The 24,786-nt window shown below is 44.5% G+C and overlaps 2 protein-coding genes across 2 annotated transcripts in view; one reads left to right on the top strand and one right to left on the bottom strand.

The window, feature by feature from the left end:
* Window positions 1-24,445, bottom strand: part of NDUFV2 (NADH:ubiquinone oxidoreductase core subunit V2) — a 40,145-nt gene extending 15,700 nt beyond the window's left edge. The window contains exons 1-2 of the mRNA XM_085889896.1: window positions 24,211-24,445; window positions 77-145 (exon numbers count right to left, since the gene is read on the bottom strand). Of these exons, the coding sequence (XP_085746022.1) occupies window positions 77-145; window positions 24,211-24,255 (114 nt within the window). The 5' untranslated portion in view covers window positions 24,256-24,445. The remainder of the gene's footprint in view (window positions 1-76; window positions 146-24,210) is intronic.
* Window positions 19,574-21,283, top strand: LOC147023908 (uncharacterized). Its single transcript, XM_085889895.1, has 2 exons — window positions 19,574-19,696; window positions 19,821-21,283. The coding sequence occupies exon 2, from the start codon at window positions 19,924-19,926 to the stop codon at window positions 20,974-20,976; it is 1,053 nt and encodes a 350-aa protein (XP_085746021.1). The 5' UTR covers window positions 19,574-19,696; window positions 19,821-19,923; the 3' UTR covers window positions 20,977-21,283.
* Window positions 24,446-24,786: the final 341 nt, after the last annotated feature.

The following is a 24,786-nucleotide window of genomic DNA, read 5'->3' as shown; positions in this document are numbered from 1 at the left end:
CCAAGGTGGATGGTGAAGTTAACCGAATCTCATCCCAAGGTGGATGGATGGTGAAGACCTCGTGAAAGTGACTTACCACAAACAATGCTCCACTACTACGCAATGCACTGCTGTGATGTATCATCCGCGTGTGTACTTCACAGTGCTGTGGAAACACCACAAGATAAAGAAATGTAGCAAAGTAGTAAGACTTCATTCATTCAGGCGTATGCAAGACCTGAATGCAAATTTGCATCATTTAAGGAGGAGCGGTTGCACCACAGATAAAGCCCCACCACCCCCCCCCCCACCCCAAAAAATCAGAATCTATCCAGGATACCACTATACAAATGGCCTTCTCTTTTGAAAAGGCACCGTGGGGTATTTAATGAACACCAGTAAAGGACAGCAAACGATATACTGTATATATATATATATACACATACACACATATATATATATATATATATATATATATATACACACATACACATATATATATATATATATATATATATATATATATATATATATATATATATATATATATATATATATATATATATATATATATATATATATATATATATATATATATATATATATATATATATATATATACACACACACACACACACACACACACACACACACACACACACACACACACACACACACACACACACACACACACACACACACACACACACACACACACACACACACACACACACACACACACACACACACACACACACACACACACACACACACACAACCGGTTGAAAGTTTAAGAACACCCCCATTTTTCCAGTTTTTATTGAAATTTAAGCAGTTTAATGTTTCAATGTACACTGAAATTAAAGCAAAGAACAAATAAACAATTGCAGATAAAAAAGAAATCATGGAATCGTTTTGTTGAACAAAATTTAATCTAAATTTTTGACTCGTCAAAGTAGCCTCCTTTTGCAGATATTACAGCCGAACATACTCGTGGCATTCTTTCTGCAATGGAAATCAAATATTGTTCGGAAAGTTCTTCCCAACACTGTTGCAGAAGTTCCCACAAATGTGTTGCACTTGTAGGTTGCTTTGCTTTCACCCTTCTGTCCAGTTCATCCCAAACCAGCTCGATGGAGTTTAAGTCTGGAGACTGTGCTGGCCATTCCATGATTAGAAGCCTACAGTCTTGTTATTTTTCTTCTAAGGTAGTTCTGACGTAGCCTGGAGGTATGTTTTGGGTCGTTATCTTGCTGTAGGATGAACTCCTGACCAACTAGGCATAGCCCTTTTGGTTCAGGGTGCCAGTCACTCTGTGCAAGTTGCCGACTCTAGATCCAGCAAAAGAGCCCCAGGTCATCACGCTTCCTCCTCCACGTTTGACAGTTGGTGTCACACACTGAGGAACCATCCTTTCACCTACTCGACGGTGTACAAAAATCCTGTGTGATGAACCGAAGATTTCAAATTTTGATTCATCAGTCCATAAGACCTTCTTCCAGTTTTCAGGAGTCCACTGGCAGTGAGTGCTTCATGGCCCAGGCAAGCCTCCTTTTTTTTTTTGTATACCTTGGTCGAGGCTCGTATGAGAGCCAACACACAACTCACAGCAAGGAGGCATGAGACAAGAGGGGCGGGAGTGGAAGGGACAAAACAGTGGGGAACAGACACATTAGGTGAACTGTGGAAGGGAGAGGGATGGGGATAGGACGGGGAACATGGCGAAGAGAAGATGGACATTACAGGGACTTTCAGGAAGGAAAGCAGGGGAATTGAAGGAAGTGGGCTTGGGTGGATTATCGGGGGTAGAAAAGATCGAGGATTTGGATGGGGGAAGATAAGAGGTGGTGGGGAACAGCTGTTTTGAAAGCCTGGAGGGAAGAATGGGAAAGAATAGAGTGAGGAAGTTTATTCCAAAGGCGGGAAAAAAAGAGGAATGAAAGAGGGAAGATGAGCAGTGATTCGTGATTTTGGTAGTTTTACCAGAAGGGGGTTGTTGGCAGACCTTGAGCGCCCTGTGGAAATGTGGTGGGGACAAATCGCAGAGAGAGCAGGGGGGGCAAGGCTGGAGAGGAGTCAAGAGAGCCTCTATCTTATTTTGCCATCTTAGCAATGGCTTTTTTACTGCCAATCGACCTGTCGACCGGTAGTGCCCCAGCTCGAAGTCTTCTCTTAACAGTTGAAACTGAGACTTCCTTCCTTCGACCAGTGTTAAGCTGTGCTTGAAGCTGCTTTCCTGTGAGCTGCCTATCACGCAAGCTGTTGACTGTGAGAAACTTGTCTTCTGATTGTGTTGTGGCTTTGGGTCTGCCAGACCTCTTCCTGTCAGAGTTTCCTCCAGTTTCCAAGTGCCTTTTGATGGTGTAGGAAACTGTACTCACTGACACCTTGGCTTACTTTGCAATTTCTCGAAAGGAAAGACCTACACTTTTAAGGGTTATAATGGTCTGTCTGTCTTCCTTTGTCAATCGTCTTTTTCTCGCCATTATGATAGCAATATACTACTTCCTGCAGTGCAATATTGTCCAAATAATGCTTGGTGGTGGCCGTATGGCAGCTTAGCTGCCGGGGTTGCTATCATTTCTTGAAGCGCGACTGTGTTGCTGATGCAGTGCCCCTCTACCAGTACACACACTGGAACTGGTACTCATTTCACTGACCTCAGAAGGATGACAGGTTGAGTCAACCCCCTGGTAAATTAATTCAGCGGCCGATGGGGCTTGAACTCAGGACCCTAGGATCCCAAGCCGCCACCCTAACCACTGAGCCAACACCAGGCTAAATAATGCTTCAGAGGGTGCAGCAACACAGTCTGTTCCAACACCGCTTTTATACAGACAGAGGGTCTAGAACTATTCAAGAAAAGTTGGGACACCTGTAGGAATTGTTTGCATCAACTTTCAAGGCTTAATTTACTTCCATTGCTGCAGAATAGCTGCAGTTGCTAACCCATTACTTGTTCCCTGAAAAGGGCCTTTTTTAACAACTCTGAAATTTACATTATTTTTCAGTTTTTGGTAACCTAAACTTTTTGTTTTAACCTCTGGCAGTTTGCCGCTTAGCTTTGTACCATTTCAGGTTATTCACTGGACTTGAACTGCTTAAATTTCAGGAAAAGCTGGAAAAATGGGGGTGTTCTAAAACTTTTGACCAGTCGAGCATATATATATATATATATATATATATATATATATATATATATATATATATATATATATATATATATATATATATATATATATATATATATAAATTACAGTATTGTTTTATCAAATGGTATAATATCAAATAAGTTTAAAATTGCTGTGTCTACACGAGATCATAAGGATCTCTTAGAAGAACTGAAGATGTGCAAAGGAGGTTTATAAGGCCTAAAAAAAAAAAAAATAAGTTTCGTTTCCAGTAACCCGACCAACCCCAATAATTCCTGCTGACCCCAATGTTTTTTGTTTTTTGTGAGGGTCGACTTCCGGACAGCCATTTTATGTCCGCTGTACATGGCATTACTCTGTTGCATTGTTGAATGCTGTGGTCTCAACAGAGAACATCAGCGGCTGTTTATGTCAGTTAAGCCTTAAGGGGTCAGAAAGTTTTATCGATATTTTAAAAACATTGCACAAGCCACCTGGGATACATCGATGGTGTCTTGTTCAAAGTTGGAAAATGGACCCTGGATAGATAAATGGACCCAACTCACAGAAGCCAGGACTGCCGTGCAGATATTTGGTGTTCGTTTTTGTTTTTTCCCCCACTTAAAGTGCCGATGTGGTCACAAAGACACACAAGATGTCAGACCCATGAGGTCTGCATTTGACATACTTATGTCTGGCAAAAAAAAAAAAACTGGTGACAACCAAAAAAAACTAAAAGGTGTGCCATGAAGAATGATGAAGAAGAAAAAAACTTATTGTGAACATTGGTCTTAAAACTACATTGAAGTGGAAATATTCGATCTGAATATTTTAAACTAAAGAACTGAATTTGTTGAAAAATATTTTAAGCCAGTTTTGTAACAAAGTAAGAAAAATTGCAAGATGTTATCATTATGTAAGTTTGGTGTGTGCCTTTAACAGACGGTACTGTACATTGTTGGGGGAGGGGGAGGGGCCTGTTTATACCCTCAGGTCAGGTCAGGTCAGGTATGGGAGCATGCGCCAGAGCAATGCGTCATTGCGTCCACTTTGACTCCAGGGGCCTCCATCTGGCCATCCCCCAGGCACATGCCTGGCCCAACCCCATCTCCTTGAGATACTGGTCAACCTGCTGCAATCACAAGGCACGTGGTCAGCCCATTGGCCTCCTCCACTCACGAGACTCCCTCGCTGAGAGAATTTGGTGAGCAGGATCAGTCAGGAAAACGAGCCACATGTCCATACAGCCATAGCTGACGATCACGGACAATGCAGGTAACAAATCTCATTTGAGTCTCTTTCTGCAATCGCTCGTTGGACACAAAGTCCGACCAGCGATAGCCAAGGATTCTCCGAAGAGACCTGGTACCAAAGGAATTAAGTCTCCGTCTCAGATCCCTGGTCAGAGTCCAAGTCTCACATCCGTAGAGCAAGATTGGAAGCACCAAGGACCTGAAGACTCGGACTTTCGTCCTCCCGCACAGGTACTGGCAGCGCCACACCCCATTATCCAGTGAATCCATGACTCCCCAGGCCCGACCCAGACATCTGCTGACCTCTGACTCACAGCCGGCAGAAGACATGAATATCACTGCCAAGGTAAGTGAATCTCTCTTTATACCCTGCAAACAGGAAACCAATTTTATTTTATGCCAGCAAATACCACCTGTCACTTCGCTGACAATTACAGCGGAGGAGGGGATGGAAGGAGAGCAGGGGTGGGAGTGGGGGAAGCGAAGAGGTGAGGGAAAAAGGGAGGGAGGGAGGAGGGGAAGGGAAGGGGGGGAGAGTGTGGAGGGGAGAAAGGGGGAGGTTTCTGGGGGGGGGGTGTATAACAATTGCTATGTTGCCAGATTATGCAGATTAAATTTAAAGTGCATTAGTTGGGAGTGGGGGTGGGTTAAAGTTTCTTATTTTGAAGAGTATATACCCTTCCTGGATGCCCCCAAGGGGTGCAATCGAGGATTTTTTCCAACTGGAAAGGGTCTAACATTTGAATATACAAGATTTTCAGGGATGATGAATGGGAGATTCGTATTCTTCAATTCCTTCGTATGTCCTGTTGAGCTAAGTTCATGATATGCTGTCTTTATCACCGCTGAGACCAGCTTCACTGTTTAAAGGAAACCTTACAGAGATACTAAATCGGTGTCATTTAATCCTCTGAATTGTGTACACAGTCATGTTTTACCCCTCATTTTGTATCTCACGAGGGATATGTTAAAGTTCATGATTCCATATCTTTTCAACCATCAACATACACATACCAATTGGAAAGATGAAGAATCTGAAATACTGTATCTGCTTCCATTTAAACACGTCAATTGTTGTTTTTTTAATCCCGACCTACCTACCAACCCCACCCATTAAGGAGCACATTACCAGAAACCCAACCAATTTTTTTTGCGGGGGGGGGGGGGGGGGACCAAATGCACGAGTACAAGAGGTCATCCCTACATTCAATTGTGCCACACGTCACACATAACCGCGTTGTTTTTCATCTTACATTCTTTCTTATCGACCTTTCATCAAGTCAATTTTGTTGTCCTAATCGAACTATTTGTTTCATCCAATAGTCTTTATTGTTATTTTTCATTTTTTCCCCACATATCGTGACGTGACGAGTTGCAGTGCTTCCCTTCTTCATCGTCTTTATCCCCCACATCCTGCCCGCGAGTGCCGAGGCTGCCAATCAAGACCTGTAAGACTGTCATGCCACCCAGTGGGTATGGGGACGAAAAGATGTCCACATCCACTGGGCTAATGTGGTATGAATAGTTGTCTGCGAACACACCGACCACGGCAGGAAGCCAACAGGATAGCTGAGCGAAGTTTGTCGGCATTCTGTGCGGACCCAATCTGCCCGTCTAACGGGGGTAATAAACCAATTCTTGCCGGAAGAGCCATGGAGCCTGCTTCTGATCACCACGCAAATTTTGAATCGAAAACGAAGAATCGTTTCAGGGTAAAAAGGGGAGGAAAGAAAACTTGGCCACACAGACAGTAACTAATTATAAATGAACCCAACACTCCCCGGAACCATAATGGCTTTGACATGTATGCCTTTTTCATTCACTCGGGGAATGTGGGACAGAAAAAGGAGATGAGACAAAAGGAAGCCTGCTCCATGTGGCAATGCTCGAGCACACGATGTGCGACCTTGTTCGGATGCGCAAAGGACTGTTATGGGTCTTGTCCACTCTGTGCCTGGCATGCTGATACCAACCACGTTCCCGGCGCACCAGCTCCTCCACGAACCACGACTTGCGCCACACCAGAACCTCCAGGAACTTTCCAACACGGAACAGCAGCGAGCCACCAACCAACCAGGGCCCCAGGACAGAAGAAGAAGGAGCAGAACAGAACCACCACAAACCACGTAGCACCATCCACCAACCACGCACGCAGCGTGTCTGCTGTAATTACGTCCCACTGGCCTGAGCGCAGCATCCATGGTACGCACCCATAGGCCGGCACAGCCTGACAGATGACGATTGATAGTGCATGCCCATTGGCTGTCGAGTGAGGTAACTTCCACACAACAATGATGACAATGTATGGGTTTGTTTTCCAGCCTGACCCATGGCCTTGAGCCCAACATTCCCATATGTGGGAACGTCGATTGTCTACAATGTGGAATTTGTTCAACAATGCAGTGTCTACAAAAGATCATTAGGATCTTTCAGAAGAACCGAAGCTGTGCAAAGAAGGTTAATCATGCAAGAGTACAACACGTCATCCATACATTCAATTGCCCCACATTTTAGGCACAACTGTTTTAAATGCTTGCTTTCGGTTCATTTATAATGCTGTCTGACCCTTGCAATTACCGCGCAATTGCATTCATGGGGTGCACCGATTGGCCGTCAACCAAAGAATGCACTCTCCATGCACTGCTCTCACTCCCCCACACCCCCAGGAATACCTCTGGCTTCGGCTTCCCCTCCACTCCCACCTCATGTTTATATGTGTACTGTACCGTCCACCGAACAGTGATGACTCCATCTACACCTCACTCTCCGAAAACATGGACCATCTTCTATCTTCTCATCCAAACTCTCTCTTCCTCTTATGTGGCGACTTCAATTGTCATCACGCCAGTTGGCTAGGTGTGGGTACCTCTCTCACCTGCCATGGGACATCAGCAAAAGCTTTCTGTGACTCATTGGGACTGACTCAATCGGTCAACTTCCCGACCCGGATCTCAACCAATGGTACTCCATCTCTTCTGGATCTGATTTTGACAAATTTCCCTGACAATATCTGCTGCTCTTCCTTCGCTCCAATTGGTTCTTCTGACCACGTCCTTATTAAAGTGGACATCTCTCTGGCTGTTATCAGAGAACCACCTCACCGCCGTCGAGTCTGGCATTTCACTCAAGCCGACTGGCAGGGTCTCCGAGCAGCCATCAAACTTACAGACTGGTCTCCTATCACTACTTTCTCAAACATCAACTCATCCTGGGAATTCTTTCAAAGAAACTTGCTCTCCCTCATGCACAGATTTATCCCCTCTCGTGTTCAGTTGTCTTACCCTTCCTCCCGCCCTTGGTTTACTGAAGCTTGTGGCGAGGCAGTTGTCCTGAAACAACTTGCCTTTGCCTCATGGAGAAAGCAAACCCAACTGAGGGCAATCTCAGTTCTTTCCACAAAGCTCGGAACAAGTGTGTAGCTACCCTCAGGAGAGCCAGAAAACAACATCTTTCTCATCTCAAGTCTGAACTCTCAAACCTCTCTCCCTCCTCAAAATCCTGGTGGCGTTTAATCAAATCTGTTTCTGGTGTATGTTCCCCCTCCATCCCTCCCTTACCTCAAATGGCCGCACTGCTGATTCCACACGTGATAAAGCTGAATGTCTAAACTCGGTGTTTGCAGCTAAATCTTGTGTCCCAAACCCATCACTATCTCTACCCACTTTACCCAGTCGCACCCAACTGTCCCTGGACTCTGTATCCTTTTCTCCTGACAAGGTGGAGAGCTTGCTTTCAAACCTCGAGTCAGATTCTGCAACCGGTCCAGACGGCATCAGCCCACGTGTCCTCAAAGCCTGCTCTTCTGCTCTTGCTCACCCTCTCTCTGTTCTATTCACCCTCTCATTTTCCCAAGGTCATCTGCCATCTGCTTGGAAATCTGCTAACATCACTGCCCTGCATAAAAAAGGTGCAAAAACAGATCCCTGTAACTATAGACCAATCAGCCTTCTCCCAATCATCAGCAAGGTTATGGAATCCATCATCGCTTCCAGACATGAAATCCTTCCTCTTCTCCAATGGCTTGATTTCCAATCATCAATTTGGTTTCAGACCAGGTCACTCTACCCTAGATATGCTGCTACTGCTCTCCCATCAATGGATGGAGGTCCTCAATGCCAGACAGGAAATCCGAGCCATATCCCTGGACATATCACGTGCTTTTGACACAGTCTGGCACCCTGCCCTACTCACCAAACTCTCTTCCCATGGTATTCAAGGCCATCTCCACTCATGGCTCGCAGACTTCCTCTCCTGTCGCAGTCAACGTGTGGCCCTAAATGGAGTTCTTTCATCCCCTCTTCCTGTGCAGGCTGGAGTTCCTCAAGGTAGCGTTCTGGGCCCTGTTCTTTTTCTGGTTTTCATCAATGATCTCTCGGACTCTCTGGAAAATCCTCTATTTCTCTTTGCCGATGACTCAACCCTCTGCCGTACCATCTGTCATCCCTCAGACCGGCAAGCAGCAGCTTCTTCGCTCACTGCAGATCTGGATAAAATCACAAACTGGTCCAACACGTGGAACATGTCTTTCAATCCAGACAAATCTCACACTCTCACTATGTCTCTTCGAAAGGACCGTTTACAAAACCTCACCCATCCACTTTCTCAACAATCCTCTGGAAGAAGTCTTTTCTTTCAAGCTTCTGGGTCTCACTATCTGCCATGACCTTTCCTGGGAAAGTCACATTTCCAACCTTGCCTCAAAAGCCAGTCGCCGACTGGGAATCCTCCGTCGTGCAAAGTCCTTCCTCGGCCCTCTTGAGCTCCTGACCACTTACAAAGCTTTTGTCCGTAGCCTGATGGAGTACTGCTCTCCCCTCTGGGCTGGTGCTCCTGCCTCCCACCTTTCTCGACTTCACTCCGCTGAAACCAGGGCTTTAAGATCATTGGCATCTCCCGCAATGAAGCTGAGTCTTTGGGCCTCTCACTCAATCACCGCAGGTTGGTCGGTGGTCTTTCTGTCTTCTACCGACTCCTCTCCAGCCTTGCCCCCCCCTGCTCTCTCTGCGATTTGTCCCAACCACATTTCCACAGGGCGCTCAAGGTCCGCCAACAACCCCCTTCTGGTAAAACTACCAAAATCACGAATCACTGCTCATCTTCACTCTTTCATTCCTCTTTTTTCCCGCCTTTGGAATAAACTTCCTCACTCTATTCTTTCCCATTCTTCCCTTCAGGCTTTCAAAACAGCTGTTCACCACCACCTCTTATCTTCCCCCATCCAAATCCTCGATCTTTTCTACCCCCCCTAATCCACCCAAGCCCACTTCCTTCAATTCTCCTGCTTTCCTTCCTGAAAGTCCCTTTAATGTCCATCTTCCCCTCGCCATGTTCCCCGTCCCATCCCCATCCCTCTCCCTTCCACAGTTCACCTGTGTCTGTTCCCCAATGTTTTGTCCCTTCCACTCCCGCCCCTCTTGTCTCATGCCTCCTTGCTGTGAGTTGTGTGTTAGCTCTCATACGAGCCTCGACCAAGGTATACAAAAAAAAAAAAAAAAAAAAAAAAAAAAAAATTCCATACAAAGGCAGATAAATGACGGGGAATGCTCAATAATGTAGTAGGGGGTGGGGGGGTGTGAAAGGTGGGGCATAGATACAGACACTTGGGTGGAAGGATGAGATCTTCCAAAACATGTTTTATCATTCACAGCAATTACACCACACTTACACTGACATGTACGATGAAATAACTATGATTTTCTAAATATATTCTGCATTTTAACACCCCCCCCCCCACTAGATTTGAAACAATACCAACGAGAAGGGCACTCGGTGGAGCACATACCTCCACCACGTAATGCCTGATCCACGAGAACATATCAGGCCAAATACATTTTTGAAATATCATCCAATACAGGACGATATTGTCTTTGGCCCTGTCTCTCAATGGTGAGCAATCACTGAAAAAAAAATTCTCGTATCCAGATCCGGATCCGGATTTTCACCAAAATGGAATGAATTTGTCGTGGTCACACACCCATACCAACCAGTCCACCATGTTTTGACCGAATCCATCCACAACTTTTTGAGATATCCTGCACACACAAAAACAAACAAACAGACAGACAGACAGAAAGGGGTGAAAACATAACCTCCTTCACCTTCGGTGGTGGAGGTAAAAATTACAAGATGCTCAGTGTGCCGTCATGGTTTACCTTTGTGAAGAAATTGACTAAAAATGGACATAGATCCAACCGAAAAGGTGACTACACCTGGTGCTACGATGGATGCCGATTTAACCCCTCCTCACAGTTACAACCTCCATCACCACCCAGGGAATACGCGGCCAAGGTGGAGGGGACGACGTGCACATCCAACTGGAACCTTTTAACTCACATTAACTGTCACTTCATATCTACCTGTTGGTCCACCTGTAGAATTTCAAACGACAATTAGTTACAGAGTGCCGAAACAAGGTGCAACATTTCTTGTCAACTCATCTATCCTCGAAAGATACCAATTCCGGAGGATTTCAACCTCCATGTTGGTGATCTCCACGATCCACTTTGAAATGATTTCCTCCATTTGGTGGATATTTTCAATCTTCGGCAACGTTCTCCGTCCCACCGATGTTCATGGCTGTTCTCTGGACCTCGTTTGTTTGTTTTTTTTCCCCCCACACGATATCGATTTTCAAATACCGTACTCCCTTGTTCAGACCGTTCATTTATCACTTTTACCTTTCCTTGAACGAAACCTTAGAATTTGTTGAAAACTGGAACATACCGTAACGGCAACTCTGAAATCATCCAATTGTTTGCACACTTCCGTGATGATCCTCGATGCTTGGTCTCATTTTGTAACCACACTTTCAAATATCCTCAATCAATATGCTCCACTTTTTACTTAATTCCCAAAAACTGGCAATTTCTCCCAGGTTTACCTTTGATTTGCATTCTCTCAAAATAACTTGCAAATCATATAGAAACAAACAAACAAAAAAAATGCAGTCACTTGCGAACTACCTGTCTTTCAAAACAGCTACTGTCCATTCCACACAAACACTTTTTAAAGCTGAAGTCTTATGTTTCCAGTAACTGAAAGCAACTCATCCAATACTAATCCTCTGTTCTCTGTCATTTGATAAACTTCTGTCTATGGTTAAATCTCTTTGGCCACCGACTCCGTCTCCATTACGAACCAAGAAATGCGCTGCTGTCTTTCAAGATAACATATCATGAACCGATATTCGTCGTACACTTAGCAAACAAGATGTGGATCCAACGCTTTCTTCCTTGCCACGTAACATGGCCTCGTTTTAATCACTTCTTACCCATCAGTCAAGAAAGGGCTGGCAGGATAGCCTCGAGGTACGCGCACTCGCCTCTGAGCCGCCGAGCCTGGGTTCAAATCTCGACGCAGCGATAAACTGGAATGCTATAAAAATGGAACTCAGCTATAATGTTCCGCATGCAGTGTGAGGAAATCAATGCAGGTACCGTCCCACGGATGGACGATAAAGTGGGCATCCCGTGTGTCAGCATTAGTTTGTGGACTATAAAAATGATTGCATGGTGTCCTTCATAAAGAGATGGGGAGTTTCTGCTGGCACAAGGCAAGTTCCAATCTGTTTTCAAATGGTGAAAGAGCTAAACACTCTAAATAGCTAAAATTCCTGTCACTGTCCGTCCAACATCAGGCCTGGCTATCCAGTTCGCAAAAAGATGGGCCAAAAACATTCCCGGGTTGACCCCACAGGAAGGGAGGAATGATTTGGGCCGTTAATGGAGTTGTACACGTCAGTCAATAATCAGCACGTCCAAGGAAATAATCTCTTTAATGGATCCAGTTCAGTCTTCTTTGGTCGTCTCTTACTGTTCTCTTTCTCTCTCCACTTGTAACAAAAGAAATCAATCAAATTCTTCATAACATTGTCCATAGCTCCAACCTAATTGAAATATGTCATAAATATAACCATCATCATCATCAAAGGTAGCAAACTATTTGTGGTTTATCCAAGATTTTGTTCATTTTCAAGAGTTGAGAACTTGCCAATGCCAATCAGCTTAGGGGGATACCTGCACAAGCATTCTATTTTAGACCCCTCCAGTCTGTTTTCAAATGGTTAAATAGCACTGAGACCGACCTCCCTAAGGTCATAAGCTGTGCAAAGTGGAGCAAGGATCAGCTTGTAGCCTCTTGACCTATCAAGTGATTGTGACAGGAAAAAAAACAATTGGACATATTGTCAATTATCGGGTCCTTTCCATGGGGAAACATGTTAAACATGAGCAATCAGCAATTCTTTAAATAATCGGCATCTTGTATCAAAAAAGGAACAGCTGGGATCTCGTGTCATAAAAATGGTTGTGTCAAATAAACGTGTCAACTCGCCCGACTGAGAAAGCACAGCTGGCTAAACAGTTCAAAATCACTTTGTGTAACTCACGTACCTGTTATGCAAACATTTGGTGTGTTCACATCTCAAATGTTAATGTTGGTGAAAGCTCGGCAAAAAAATAATCATTAAAAAAAGCTTAAAACAGTTTGAACTGGAAAGTTCATAGAACACCTTACCCCGCACAGTCTTGAAAAACAAGCACACAGGCGGGGTCTATGAGCAGCAAATTTGATTTGTCGTGATGAAGTAAAATGCCATAATATTTTGTCCAAGTCCTGCTAAACGCAGCGGCGGATTAACATTTTCTGGGCCTTAGGCATGGTATGAATGACCAGGCCCTTTTATAAATATACTATAAAAATTTAATTTTCAATGAGGGGAGTCATGCATACCAGCGCACAAAACAAGTATATTTTTCACTAAAAAAAGTTCAACGAGGGTAAGATATTGTTTTGGCACGCAGGGAATTACCCGAGAGGAACACAATTTGGCAGGGAACATTATTTCACGTGAGTAGCGGCGTGACAGTGACAGTGGGACACCGGCCATCGAAGCGTGTGGTTGTTGCGAAGCGCTCGTTTCTTCTTGCTCGCTGTAAGTATTCATGCTGCAGGAATAGGGGAGAGCGGTGAAGATTCGGGCAGTGGGAAGGTTCGGGCAGTGCATATCCAAATGTATATATTTCCCTTTGAATGTACCTATGCCTGATGGTATCCAACTGCAGTGGAGAGAGATATAATTTTCTGCTCTAAAACGAATCAAGAACTACCGAAGGTCAACAATGAAAGACGAAAAGCTGAACTACTTCTCATTGATGCACCTCGAGTCGGAGCATTTGCGTAAAATTGACAGTCAGGATATTATTAATGAATTTGCAGACAAAAAATGTCGCAAATTACAGTTTTAAATTTTATTTTTCGATTATTATTAATATGGATTTTTAGAGCATGCATTTGTGTTGGAAGTGCCTTCATGTATATCTTATTTCAAATACCTTTAATGTGATAAAAAGCAAAATTCTTTCAGTTTTTGGTTCTCGGGCTCCAGCAGTGACTACTGTTTTTGTTGTCTGTCTGTTTGTCTGTGACTCTCCAGAGCATAGCTCCGTGACGTCTGATGCGATCTTGATGAAACTTGGACACAAGCTAGATATCATGGTCTAGTGTCTTTTTTGTATGAGGGGCATCCCACGCCCCTTGTGGGTGGAGCCACGCCCACTTGAAGATAGATTTTGACGGAAGAGATAGGTTTTTATGGTAAGGCTTCCTCTAAACTCTAAAGCTTCCACTAACTCAATTGTACCTATCGTGGCATTGCTCAATAATGCCCGCGAACCATCGTCGCCTCCCGGCTAGTTTAAGACTATAATTCAAATGAAATAAAATAAAGATGTTAATGGTCGTAGAAAAAAAAAATCCATAAATTTACCAAAAAAATATGTTCTCGTGGATCAGGCGTAACGTGGCGGAGGTATGCACTCTACCAAGCGCCCATTCTAGTTCGTTCTATTTCTGCTTTATTCCCAGTTTTCCCTTCTGTACATTCATCAGCCCCTTACTTATACCCAGCTTTTTTTTTAATTCAAAACGGTGTCCTGTTGCACTCTCTTCCCTTCACCTTATTTTGTCGTTGTTCCACGAAGGGTCTGTCTTTCTTGTCGTTTGTATGTTCTATCTATTCCATTCCACCTTCCAGCTCTTCCATGAGCCTCGACTTTGTTTACAACAAAATGCAGCAATTTTTTGTTTTTTGTTTTTAGGCCAACAACTTGGCGGGAAACGGATCGTTTGTCCAAACATTCTCGGGTCTTCTGACAAGCATGACTTCTTTTTTACGAGGACAAATGTCGACTTTATTTTATTTTTTTTTAGATCCTCGTGGAGGATCTCTAAGTCTTACTCACGTTGTTGTTCTTCATCTTCTTGTTGTGGACTTTTTTGTTTCACAGCCAACAGTTTTCATCGAAACTTCCTGAAACTTGGCATAAATATGTAGAAATACCCTGCGCAGACAGTAACCATCTCCGATTTTGAAAATTCCTCCGAGAAAAAAAAAAGGTTATGACATCAAAATATCTCCGCGAATGGAAATCACCTAAAAAAATTATCTCCGAAACTAGGCAAGCTTTTTGAATTCTGTTTGGGGGAAATCGAACATGACATTAGCATGAAATGAATTACCGCACATATGATACATCACTGTGACGTCATCTCAATTTTTATGACTTCATTCCTATTTTTTGACATTTTTTGTTTCACAACCCAGAGTTTTCATCGGATCTTCGTGAAACTTGCCATGTATATGCAGAAAGCCCACGCGCAGGCAGTAACCATCTCCGATTTTGGAAATTCTTCCGAGAAAAAAAGTTGATGTCAGAATATCGCCGCTAATGTTAATCGCCTATACCATTATCTCTGAAACGAGGCAAGCTGTTTGAATTCTGTTTGCGGTAATCAAGCTGGGCATTAGCACAGATAATTTATCGCAAACCTGATACATCACAATGACGTCATATATTTGTTTTTATGACGTCATCATTAAGAGGACGAGGATCTTCGCTCATTTGAGCTCGTTTCTTATGGATTTCCAGGAGGTTGCGTGAAAGGAGATGATCGTGTTGGCTAGTGGCCAAATAAGGTTTTGGGTGGCATACGCCTACCCAAGGTAGAACAAGTCACAAACTATTTTTTCTTGAAGAGGGATGTTTGGGGAGTTAGAAAATCATGGTTGTGAACCTGAGATCATTGCACAACATTTTGAAAATCACGTTTACATGATATGTACCACTGCAGACTGCAAAAATGGATTTAATCGCCACAGATTTTGGCTCATATTTGTTAATACTGGTGCTACAAACACAAATTTGGTACCAAAATGTGAGGAATGATGACATATATATATATATATATATATATATATATATATATATATATATATATATATATATATATATATATATATATATATATATCTGTAAAAAACATTTGTGATGTAACAAAGGCTTTTGTGTGACCTACAGGCAAAAATAGTGGAATTTTACTCAACAAATCAGCTTCGGGTTTACCAATAAATATCAACTAAACAATTAATTTCTTCATAAGTATTTGAGTTGCATTACTACATATTACATCAAAATAACCCTCTATCATTCTCCTTTTTAGAAATAGAACTCATAAAGATAAATCAGTTGAATTAATAGAGTTATTACCAAAACCATATGTCACCCTCCCCAAAAAGTAACCGACATTGATTAATTTATAATACATGTTTATGCATTAACCAAACAAAAGTGATTTTAAATCCAGTTGCAGAAAATCAATTTTGAGCTTGATTGCCTTTTTCTAAAACTACTGATGTATACTTATCTTTAATTATTTCATTTCAGATGCTTGTGCTGACAATTGATCTGCAATTATGGATCTGGAACCACCTGTTGTGAAGCGTCGTAAAATTAACACTGACCACTGCATCATATGCTTTAAACCCTTCAACCCTAAAAGCAAGAAGTTGTAAAGAACCCAACATTTAATGGTTTTAGTGCAATCTTCAAAGCAAGTCAAATCAGAAAAGATGATGTTTACGAAAGTATCTGGCCTTTGCAACAAGACATATTGAGTCTTGATTTGAAAGTTTTGAAAGTTACACAAAGAGCTCCTGACCACTTACAAAGCTTTTGTCCGTAGCCTGATGGAGTACTGCTCTCCCCTCTGGGCTGGTGCTCCTGCCTCCCACCTTTCTCGGCTTCACGCTGTCGAAACCAGGGCATTTAAGATCATCGGCATCTCCCGCAATGAAGCTGAGTCTTTGGGCCTCTCACTCAATCACCGCAGGTTGGTCGGTGGTCTTTCTGTCTTCTACCGACTCCTCTCCAGCCTTGCCCCCCCTGCTCTCTCTGCGATTTGTCCCCACATTTCCACAGGGCGCTCAAGGTCCGCCAACAACCCCCTTCTGGTAAAACTACCAAAATCACGAATCACTGCTCATCTTCACTCTTTCATTCCTCTTTTTTCCCGCCTTTGGAATAAACTTCCTCACTCTATTCTTTCCCATTCTTCCCTCGAGGCTTTCAAAACAGCTGTTCACCACCACCTCTTATCTTCCCCCATCCAAATCCTCGATCTTTTCTACCCCCGATAATCCACCAAAGCCCACTTCCTTCGATTCCCCTGCTTTCCTTCCTGAAAGTCCCTGTAATGTCCATCTTCTCTTCGCCATGTTCCCCGTCCCATCCCCATCCCTCTCCCTTCCACAGTTCACCTAATGTGTCTGTTCCCCACTGTTTTGTCCCTTCTACTCCCGCCCCTCTTGTCTCATGCCCCCTTGGTGTGAGTTGTGTGTTAGCTCTCATACGAGCCTCGACAAGGTATATAAAAGAAAAAAAAAGAAGAAAAAAAAGAAAGTATCATTCCACAAATCATGTCGGGCCAAGTATCCCAGCAAGTCAAATATCTCCACATCCAACCCCAGTGAGAGTGACCAGCAACCATGCACGTTTGCGGCAACAGAACACACAAGAATCAGCAGAAATGAAACAGCTGGGTTTGACATCAGGACCAACTGCTTCATTTGTGGAAAATCCAACACTTCCAGAAACAAGCTTACACCGGTATCTACAGGAACTGGACAGTCCACCAGAGAAAAAGTTCTGGCAGCAGCTGACAAAAGACAAGACAATAGAATACACATGCGCATGCTTGCCTTTCCAGATTTGTTCGCCTATGATGCCAACCAAGTACCACAGGTTATACTATTCACACTATATTTCAGAAAGGAACATCACTGCTGCAATTCGTAAATCAGGAGAGGAAACAATGGGCACATTACATGATGAAGCTTTTGATGAACCGAAATGTTATCTAGAACAAACTCTGTTCTCCAAAACTAAGACAGTGACAACCCTCGTTCATCTGAACGATGAATACATTGGATATTTTGTTTCACTGGGTACCACGAATGCAGAACAGTATAAAACTTGGAAGTTGAAGGAGCGATTAACTAAATATTATGGTGACCAAATAGTCTGTGTAACATTTGATGACCACACTGACATCATATGCTCTTCTTCTGTGACCTTACGTGATGCCCTGAGAAAAGCCACGATTCTGCAGAGCAAGACTGATGAACCAGAAAATGAAGACATCCCGTCTGATGTACCATCAGCCACAGATAGTGAAATGCATACTTTGCATGCTGCAGCTGGTATCCTGAGGAAGCACATGGCTGATATCGAGCATGTTGGAAATATGTATGCACCTGTCGAGGAAGCAGATATTCAGCACTGTGCAGAATTTGTTCCGAATACACTCTACGACTTTATTAAGTGGTGCACTAGTGGAGAAATCACACACGAATGTAACCAGCTGTAGTGATGAAGGTGTTATGAAGAACAACCTGAGGACTATCGCCATTTGTCACAATATAATAATCACAGAGCCGTCGAGTGTACTCCATAATAACGCTCGGTTTAGCCTTGCAGGTGCATCATGAATTGGGAAGCAAGCATCTCATTGACATGCTTCATGAATTAGGACACCGTGTGTCCTATGATGAGGTGAGACGTTTCCTCACGTCTGTGGCTGTTGATCAAACTCCCTCGGAGGATATTTACATCACCAAAGTTCTTCAAAACCTACGCTGCATCGACGATGACTGTAGGCAGAGCAGAACATGTCATTGTATCTCTGCAGGACACCTGCACTGAATTCTGCTCGTGTAGCGCAGACGATTGTACAATTGTTGATGATTCTGTAGTCTTTGACGACAGCACTGATGAAGAACGTGACTGAACTTTTAAATGTATTACATGTATTACTTCATGTAATAGATGTACACAAGTTACAGTGCATGTTATGAATTCATTATCGTCATTTATGAAATAGCTAAAATCAACATGATGTCTATAAAAGTCACTTTCACAATTGTGTCAGAATCTCAAGTCAATTCTTCATGTTGCACATCTGCTTCGGGATTTCTATCGGTCAGCATTCGTGGGGCGACATACGATTTCAGTGACAATTATATCATCAGATATCTTTTCCAAAGGGTAAATAAACTTGGATTATGTTGATGTCACAAGTATGACTGCAAGTCCAATATTTTTGAAGTAATTAATGTTTTTGCTGATATTTATTGGTAAACCCGAAGCCGATTTGTTGAGTGAAATTCCACTATTTTTGCCTGTAGGTCACACAAAAATGTTACATATATATATATATATATATATATATATATATATATATATATATATATATATATATATATATATATATATATATATATATATAACAGATATATAGTGCTGATGGGAAGTCCAGGAACAGGTAATTGTGCTCATGTGTGCACACAGACGTGTCTGGAAGTGAGAAGCGTACACTGCTCATCATCGATATACTATTAACTGTCTACATTGCTTTCTTAAGGGTATGAGCCAGCTTGCACTGACCAACAGTACCAAGTACCAACAGTACCAAGTATGGGCTATTTTATTTATTTATTTTTAAACGTCACTGCCTGCCACCTTGGGACAAGATGTTGTGTTTCGATGACTGCAACTCACTGTTAGCAGGATTACCGAGACCTGCCTCTTCTCTCGAACCCTGACACTTCCCTCATACTGTCAGCGAGACACGTGGTGCAAGCTTGAAAATGCGTGTGTTCAGTTACCAAGCAGCTAGCTAGCGCTTGCCAAGCCAGCCGTTCCTTAACGGTTTCGAAAAGGAGAGCTTGTTCGAGTACTTAAACCGCTCGGTCGAGCGACGTACAAGAAACTTGGTTACTGAACATACCCCTGATGTCACTGTTGCACAAGCAAGGCGAAGAGACGGAAAGAGGGTGTGGTGAATTAACGTGAATCAAGGGACATGACGCAGGATCACATGTTGTGCGTCTCGCGTATAAGGGGAGGTCTCTGCGGCACGAGTGGATTGTCCCCGGGGCATTGCTATTGACATCGGCTGTCCACTTGATGCTCGTTAACTGAAGGTGCTCATTGACTGGTGAGAATGGAGATTATATCGAACTCCGTGCTTACGCGGATTAGTCTGCAATGGTTAACTGCACATGTATACGTTTCTGCTTATGTACTCCTAGCTGAACCTGTATTTCCTGGTGTGTCCACAGAAGCGGCTCCAATCAAATGGAATAAAGCCTAAACTCTGAAGGTTCATCTCTCGCTCTCATTTCAATTTATTCCATTTGATTTTCTCGGCTCTCTCAACCAAAGATGGACAAGATCTACAAACCAGAGAGGTTCGACGCAGACCCAAACACGACTGACGCAGAAATGAAATGGTCACATTGGTTCTGCTCCTTCTCACACTATCTGACCATCATCGCGGAGGGAGCTGACAAATTTGCCGCTCTCGTGAATCATGTCTCGCCCGGCGTGTACAGGCTCTTCTCGGGGTGCGACACTTACGAAGCAGCGATTGACGTACTGCAGGCGCTCTACGTGAAGCCCAAGAACGAGGTATACATACGACATCTTCTCAACACACGCAAGCAAGCAGCCGGGGAGACAATCGATCAGTTCCTGCAAGCTCTGAATCAGCTGGGAAAAGACTGCAGCTTCCGGGCCGTAAGCGCCGAGGAACACCGAAAGGAAGCGACACGGGAGGCATTCATCCAAGGACTCAGATCAGCCCACATACGGCAACGCTTACTAGAGAAAGCGCAACCCACTCTTGACAAGGTAGTCGATCAGGCTCGAGCGATGGATACGGCTCAGCAGCAATCTGAGTCATTTGGGACACCGATGCTGCTCATGAACGCTGCTACGATGGGAACCCAAGGAACCCCACTGGCACAGACACAGCCAGACATGAGGGATGGAGAAACACCCGAGGAGCCGGATACCCAGACCTCGTCAAACTCCTCAGCAACTGCTCCGGTCGGTAAATGCTTCTTTTGTGGGTACAAAAGGCATCCTCGTCAAAAATGTCCAGCCAGAGATGCCACATGCATGAATTGCGACAAGAAAGGGCATTATGCCAGGGTATGTAAATCTACTCTAAGGAGGAATAAACCCACTTCTGCGGCTCTCTACTCGCAAAATAAATTGACTGCAGCCTCCCCGGGGAATCTATCCAAGGCTATCATCAACGTGCGAATTAACGGGCATATGGCTGAGGCACTGATTGATACCGGTAGCTCTGAAAGTTTCGTCAACAGCTCGCTAGTGAAGGGCAGGAAATGGGTAATCCACCCGACAGACAATACGGTATGCATGGCCGCCACCTCACTACAATCCCGCGTACGAGGGTACTGCAATGTTTAATTGGACGTAAAAGGGTACACGCATCGGGATGTAAAGGTGCTGGTGCTTCGTGATTTGTGCGCAGACGTAATTCTGGGTCATAATGTCCTCAAGCAGCACACGAGCATCGAAATACCCTTTGGAGGAAGCAAGCCTCGTCTAATTTTAAATGCGCTGACCACCGCGGAGGTGACGTCCCCCCAGCTGTTCGCTAACTTGTCGCCGGTCTGCAAACCGATAGCGATCAAATCGCGGCGATATACCACTGCTGACATGAATTTCATCACTTCAGAAACCAAGCGATTACTGGAGGAGGGAATTATAGAACCGAGCGATTCGCCTTGGCGCGCACAGGTGTTAGTGACCAGCAGTCAGAACCACAAGAGACGGATGGTTGTCGATTATTCCCAAACGGTCAATCGCTTCACCCAACTCGACGCCTACCCCCTGCCGCGCATAGATGAGATGGTCGAACGCGTGGCCAATTATAAGGTATTCAGTACCATCGACTTGCGAAGCGCCTATCATCAAATTCCCATCCGAGAGGAAGACAAACCGTACACTGCATTCCAGGCAGGGCGGCGCCTCTACCAGTTCAGAAGGATACCATTCGGTGTCACGAATGGAGTAGCTTGCTTCCAACGGGTTATGGACGACATCATCTCAGATGAAAACCTCGAAGACACTTTTGTTTACGTGGATAATGTCACAGTGTGCGGTAGGGATCAGAGGGAACATGATAGGAATCTGGACAGATTCTTGAGCATTGCTGGAAAATATAATCTGACTCTCAACTACGAGAAATGCGTATTCTCGGCAAGGTCAATTGACCTTCTCGGCTACACGATAGCCAACGGCACAATTAAGCCTGATCCTGAGCGATTGCGCCCGCTCCGTGAGCTTCCACCACCTCAGGACTTGCAGACAATGCGCCGGGTGATCGGGATGTTCGCTTACTATGCAAGATGGATTTCGCAATACTCCGAGAAAATACATCCCCTAGTGCATTGCAAAAACTTTCCACCAGATGCCGCTGTCGTGAAAGCTTTCCACGATCTCAAGGATGATATCAGTAAGTCCGTGGTTTTATCGATCGACAGCTCGGTGCCCTTCGTGGTGGAGACCGACGCTTCAAATCACGCCATAGCTGCAACACTTAATCAGTCTGGGCGGCCGGTCGCTTTCTTCTCGAAAACTCTCTCTAGAAGCGAGCAGAGACACTCGGCAATAGAGAAGGAGGCGTACGCCATCGTCGAAGCGCTGCGTAAATGGAGACATTATTTACTGGGAAACCACTTCACGCTCGTTACGGACCAACGATCCGTGGCTTTCATGTTTGATGGGAAAAATAACGGGAAAATTAAGAATGAAAAAATTATGAGATGGCGGATAGACCTAGCCTGCTACAGGTACGACATTGTTTACCGGCCCGGGAAGGAAAACCCTGCTGCAGATACCTTCTCCCGGGTCTACAGTTCGGCAACAATCAGTCAGGCTTTGCAAGACCTCCATGTGTCTCTGTGCCACCCAGGGGTAACCAGGATGGCACATTTCGTACGCAGACAAAATCTTCCCTATTCTGTTGAAGATATTAAACAAATGAATGCTTCATGCCCTGTTTGTGCTGAACTAAAACCCAGATTCTTTGGCGCGGCATCTGGCAGACTGATCAAGGCTACTTCCCCCTTCGAGAGACTAAACATCGACTTCAAAGGGCCCCTGCCCACCGAGACAGACAACAGATACATATTCACCGTTGTTGATGAATATTCAAGGTTCCCTTTCGCGTTTCCGTGCTCGGATATGACCTCGGGCACTGTCGTAAAATGTCTCTCTGACGTCTTCGCTATGTTTGGGAGACCTTCGTACATACATTCAGACAGAGGGCCGTGTTTCATGTCGGCCGGGCTAAAACAATTCCTATTAGAGCACGGCATAGCAACTAGTCGAACGACGGGTTACAACCCACAGGGAAACGGGCAGGTGGAAAGGTATAATGGAGTTATTTGGAAAGCCATAACTCTGGCGCTGAAATCGAGAGGACTGGGCCCCGAGCGATGGGAGGTTGTTCTTCCTGACGCAATGAATTCCATACGCTCTTTGCTCTGCACGTCCACCAATGCAACTCCTCACGAACGAATGTTTACTCACCAACGACGTTATGTTGACGGTCAAACGGTGCCCAACTGGCTGACCCACCCCGGTACAGTGTTCATGAAACGCCCGGTACGACAAAGCAAGTATGAACCGCTGGTGGAGGGGGTCGAACTCATTGACACTAATCCAGAGTATGCTCATGTCAGGCTCCCGGATGGCAGGGAGACCACTGTGTCGGTTCGCCATCTGGCTCCCGCCGGTACTCCTCCCGCCGGTACACCACCTCCTGGCTCTCCTCCTTCTGACATTTCCCCCGCAGGAACTCCGCCAGGCGACGGGGCTGCCGTGTTCCCCCCGAGAGCGATCGAGGAGTCATCCCCGGCACAAGTCGAGGCTCACCAAGAGGATCGGGAGTCTCCCTCAAGTGAAACTGCCGTTTACTCCCGGAGAGGTCGACGAATAAGGCCCCCTCGACGACTCAATCTGTAAAGGGGATTATCGGCATTCTCGCTGCTCATGCTCCCATATGCTCATTATATCATATATCGATGCTCATTTCCATGCTCCTACAACTCAAAATAATCACTGCTTGGCATGTATGCTTCTGTAGATCTATTAGTCCGCGTTGCTTGAAATGTATACTCCTATAGTGCTAAAGCAATCATGGTGTGTAAGATGGGCCCCTAGTTACATTTTAAAGGTGAGGAGAATGTGGTGAATTAACGTGAATCAAGGGACATGACGCGGGATCACATGTTGTGCGTCTCGCGTATAAGGGGAGGTCTCTGCGGCACGGGTGGATTGTCCCCGGGGCATTGCTATTGACATCGGCTGTCCACTTGATGCTCGTTAACTGAAGGTGCTCATTGACTGGTGAGAATGGAGATTATATCGAACTCCGTGCTTACGCGGATTAGTCTGCAATGGTTAACTGCACATGTATACGTTACTGCTTATGTACTCCTAGCTGAACCTGTATTTCCCGGTGTGTCCACAGAAGCGGCTCCAATCAAATGGAATAAAGCCTAAACTCTGAAGGTTCATCTCTCGCTCTCATTTCAGAGGGCAAGGTCACGGTTCGTTGTGACAAATCGTGAACGACAAACACCCAAACACCCCCTCCCATAACAGCGTCGTCATCCGTGAAGTGAAACTTACGGGCCAGCGTCGGAGTAAGAGGGCCAGAGACCCCAACAGCCTCATGTCGCCTGGTTACGAGAACCCACCGTCAAGTGATCACCACGACCGGAAGTTCTGTCGTCGATTCTCTTTCCGCAAATGATTCGTCGTTCTTCGTACTAAATATAATAAATAATCTCCGTATTCCGAACACGCACAACGAAGCATTGACGTCATACGCCTTGCTCGATGTCGCGAGAAACCCGATGAAAAAAAAAATAAAAAATTAAATTCCAAAGATTGAGAACACCACCGCTCACTATACTGCCATGGTTCCGTTCGACGGATAAAATACGTGTACGTAATTCGGGCTTTGCTGCGATTTGACCTTTTATAAATGAATAACCGTACAGTGCAACAGAAGGAAAACAAATCAGCGTCGGCCTACTCGCGTCTCAATAATTGCAAAGACACACGACGTAGACAAATTGGACAAACCGACGCATATTAATTAATTCGATCGATCGATCATGGGATGTACATGACGTCATGTGAAACGTTCTGATTACAAATCGGTTAAAAGGAATCTTTAATATATTTTCATTGCCTAAGCTT

The sequence above is a fragment of the Eptatretus burgeri genome, chromosome 7 (genome assembly GCF_056783735.1).
Source record: "Eptatretus burgeri isolate ZD-2024b chromosome 7, Ebu_testis_v1, whole genome shotgun sequence".
NCBI classification, from domain to species: Eukaryota; Metazoa; Chordata; class Myxini; order Myxiniformes; family Myxinidae; genus Eptatretus; species Eptatretus burgeri.
The sequence above is the reverse complement of the archived record's forward strand: the minus strand, read 5'-3'. Positions and strand labels throughout refer to the sequence as shown.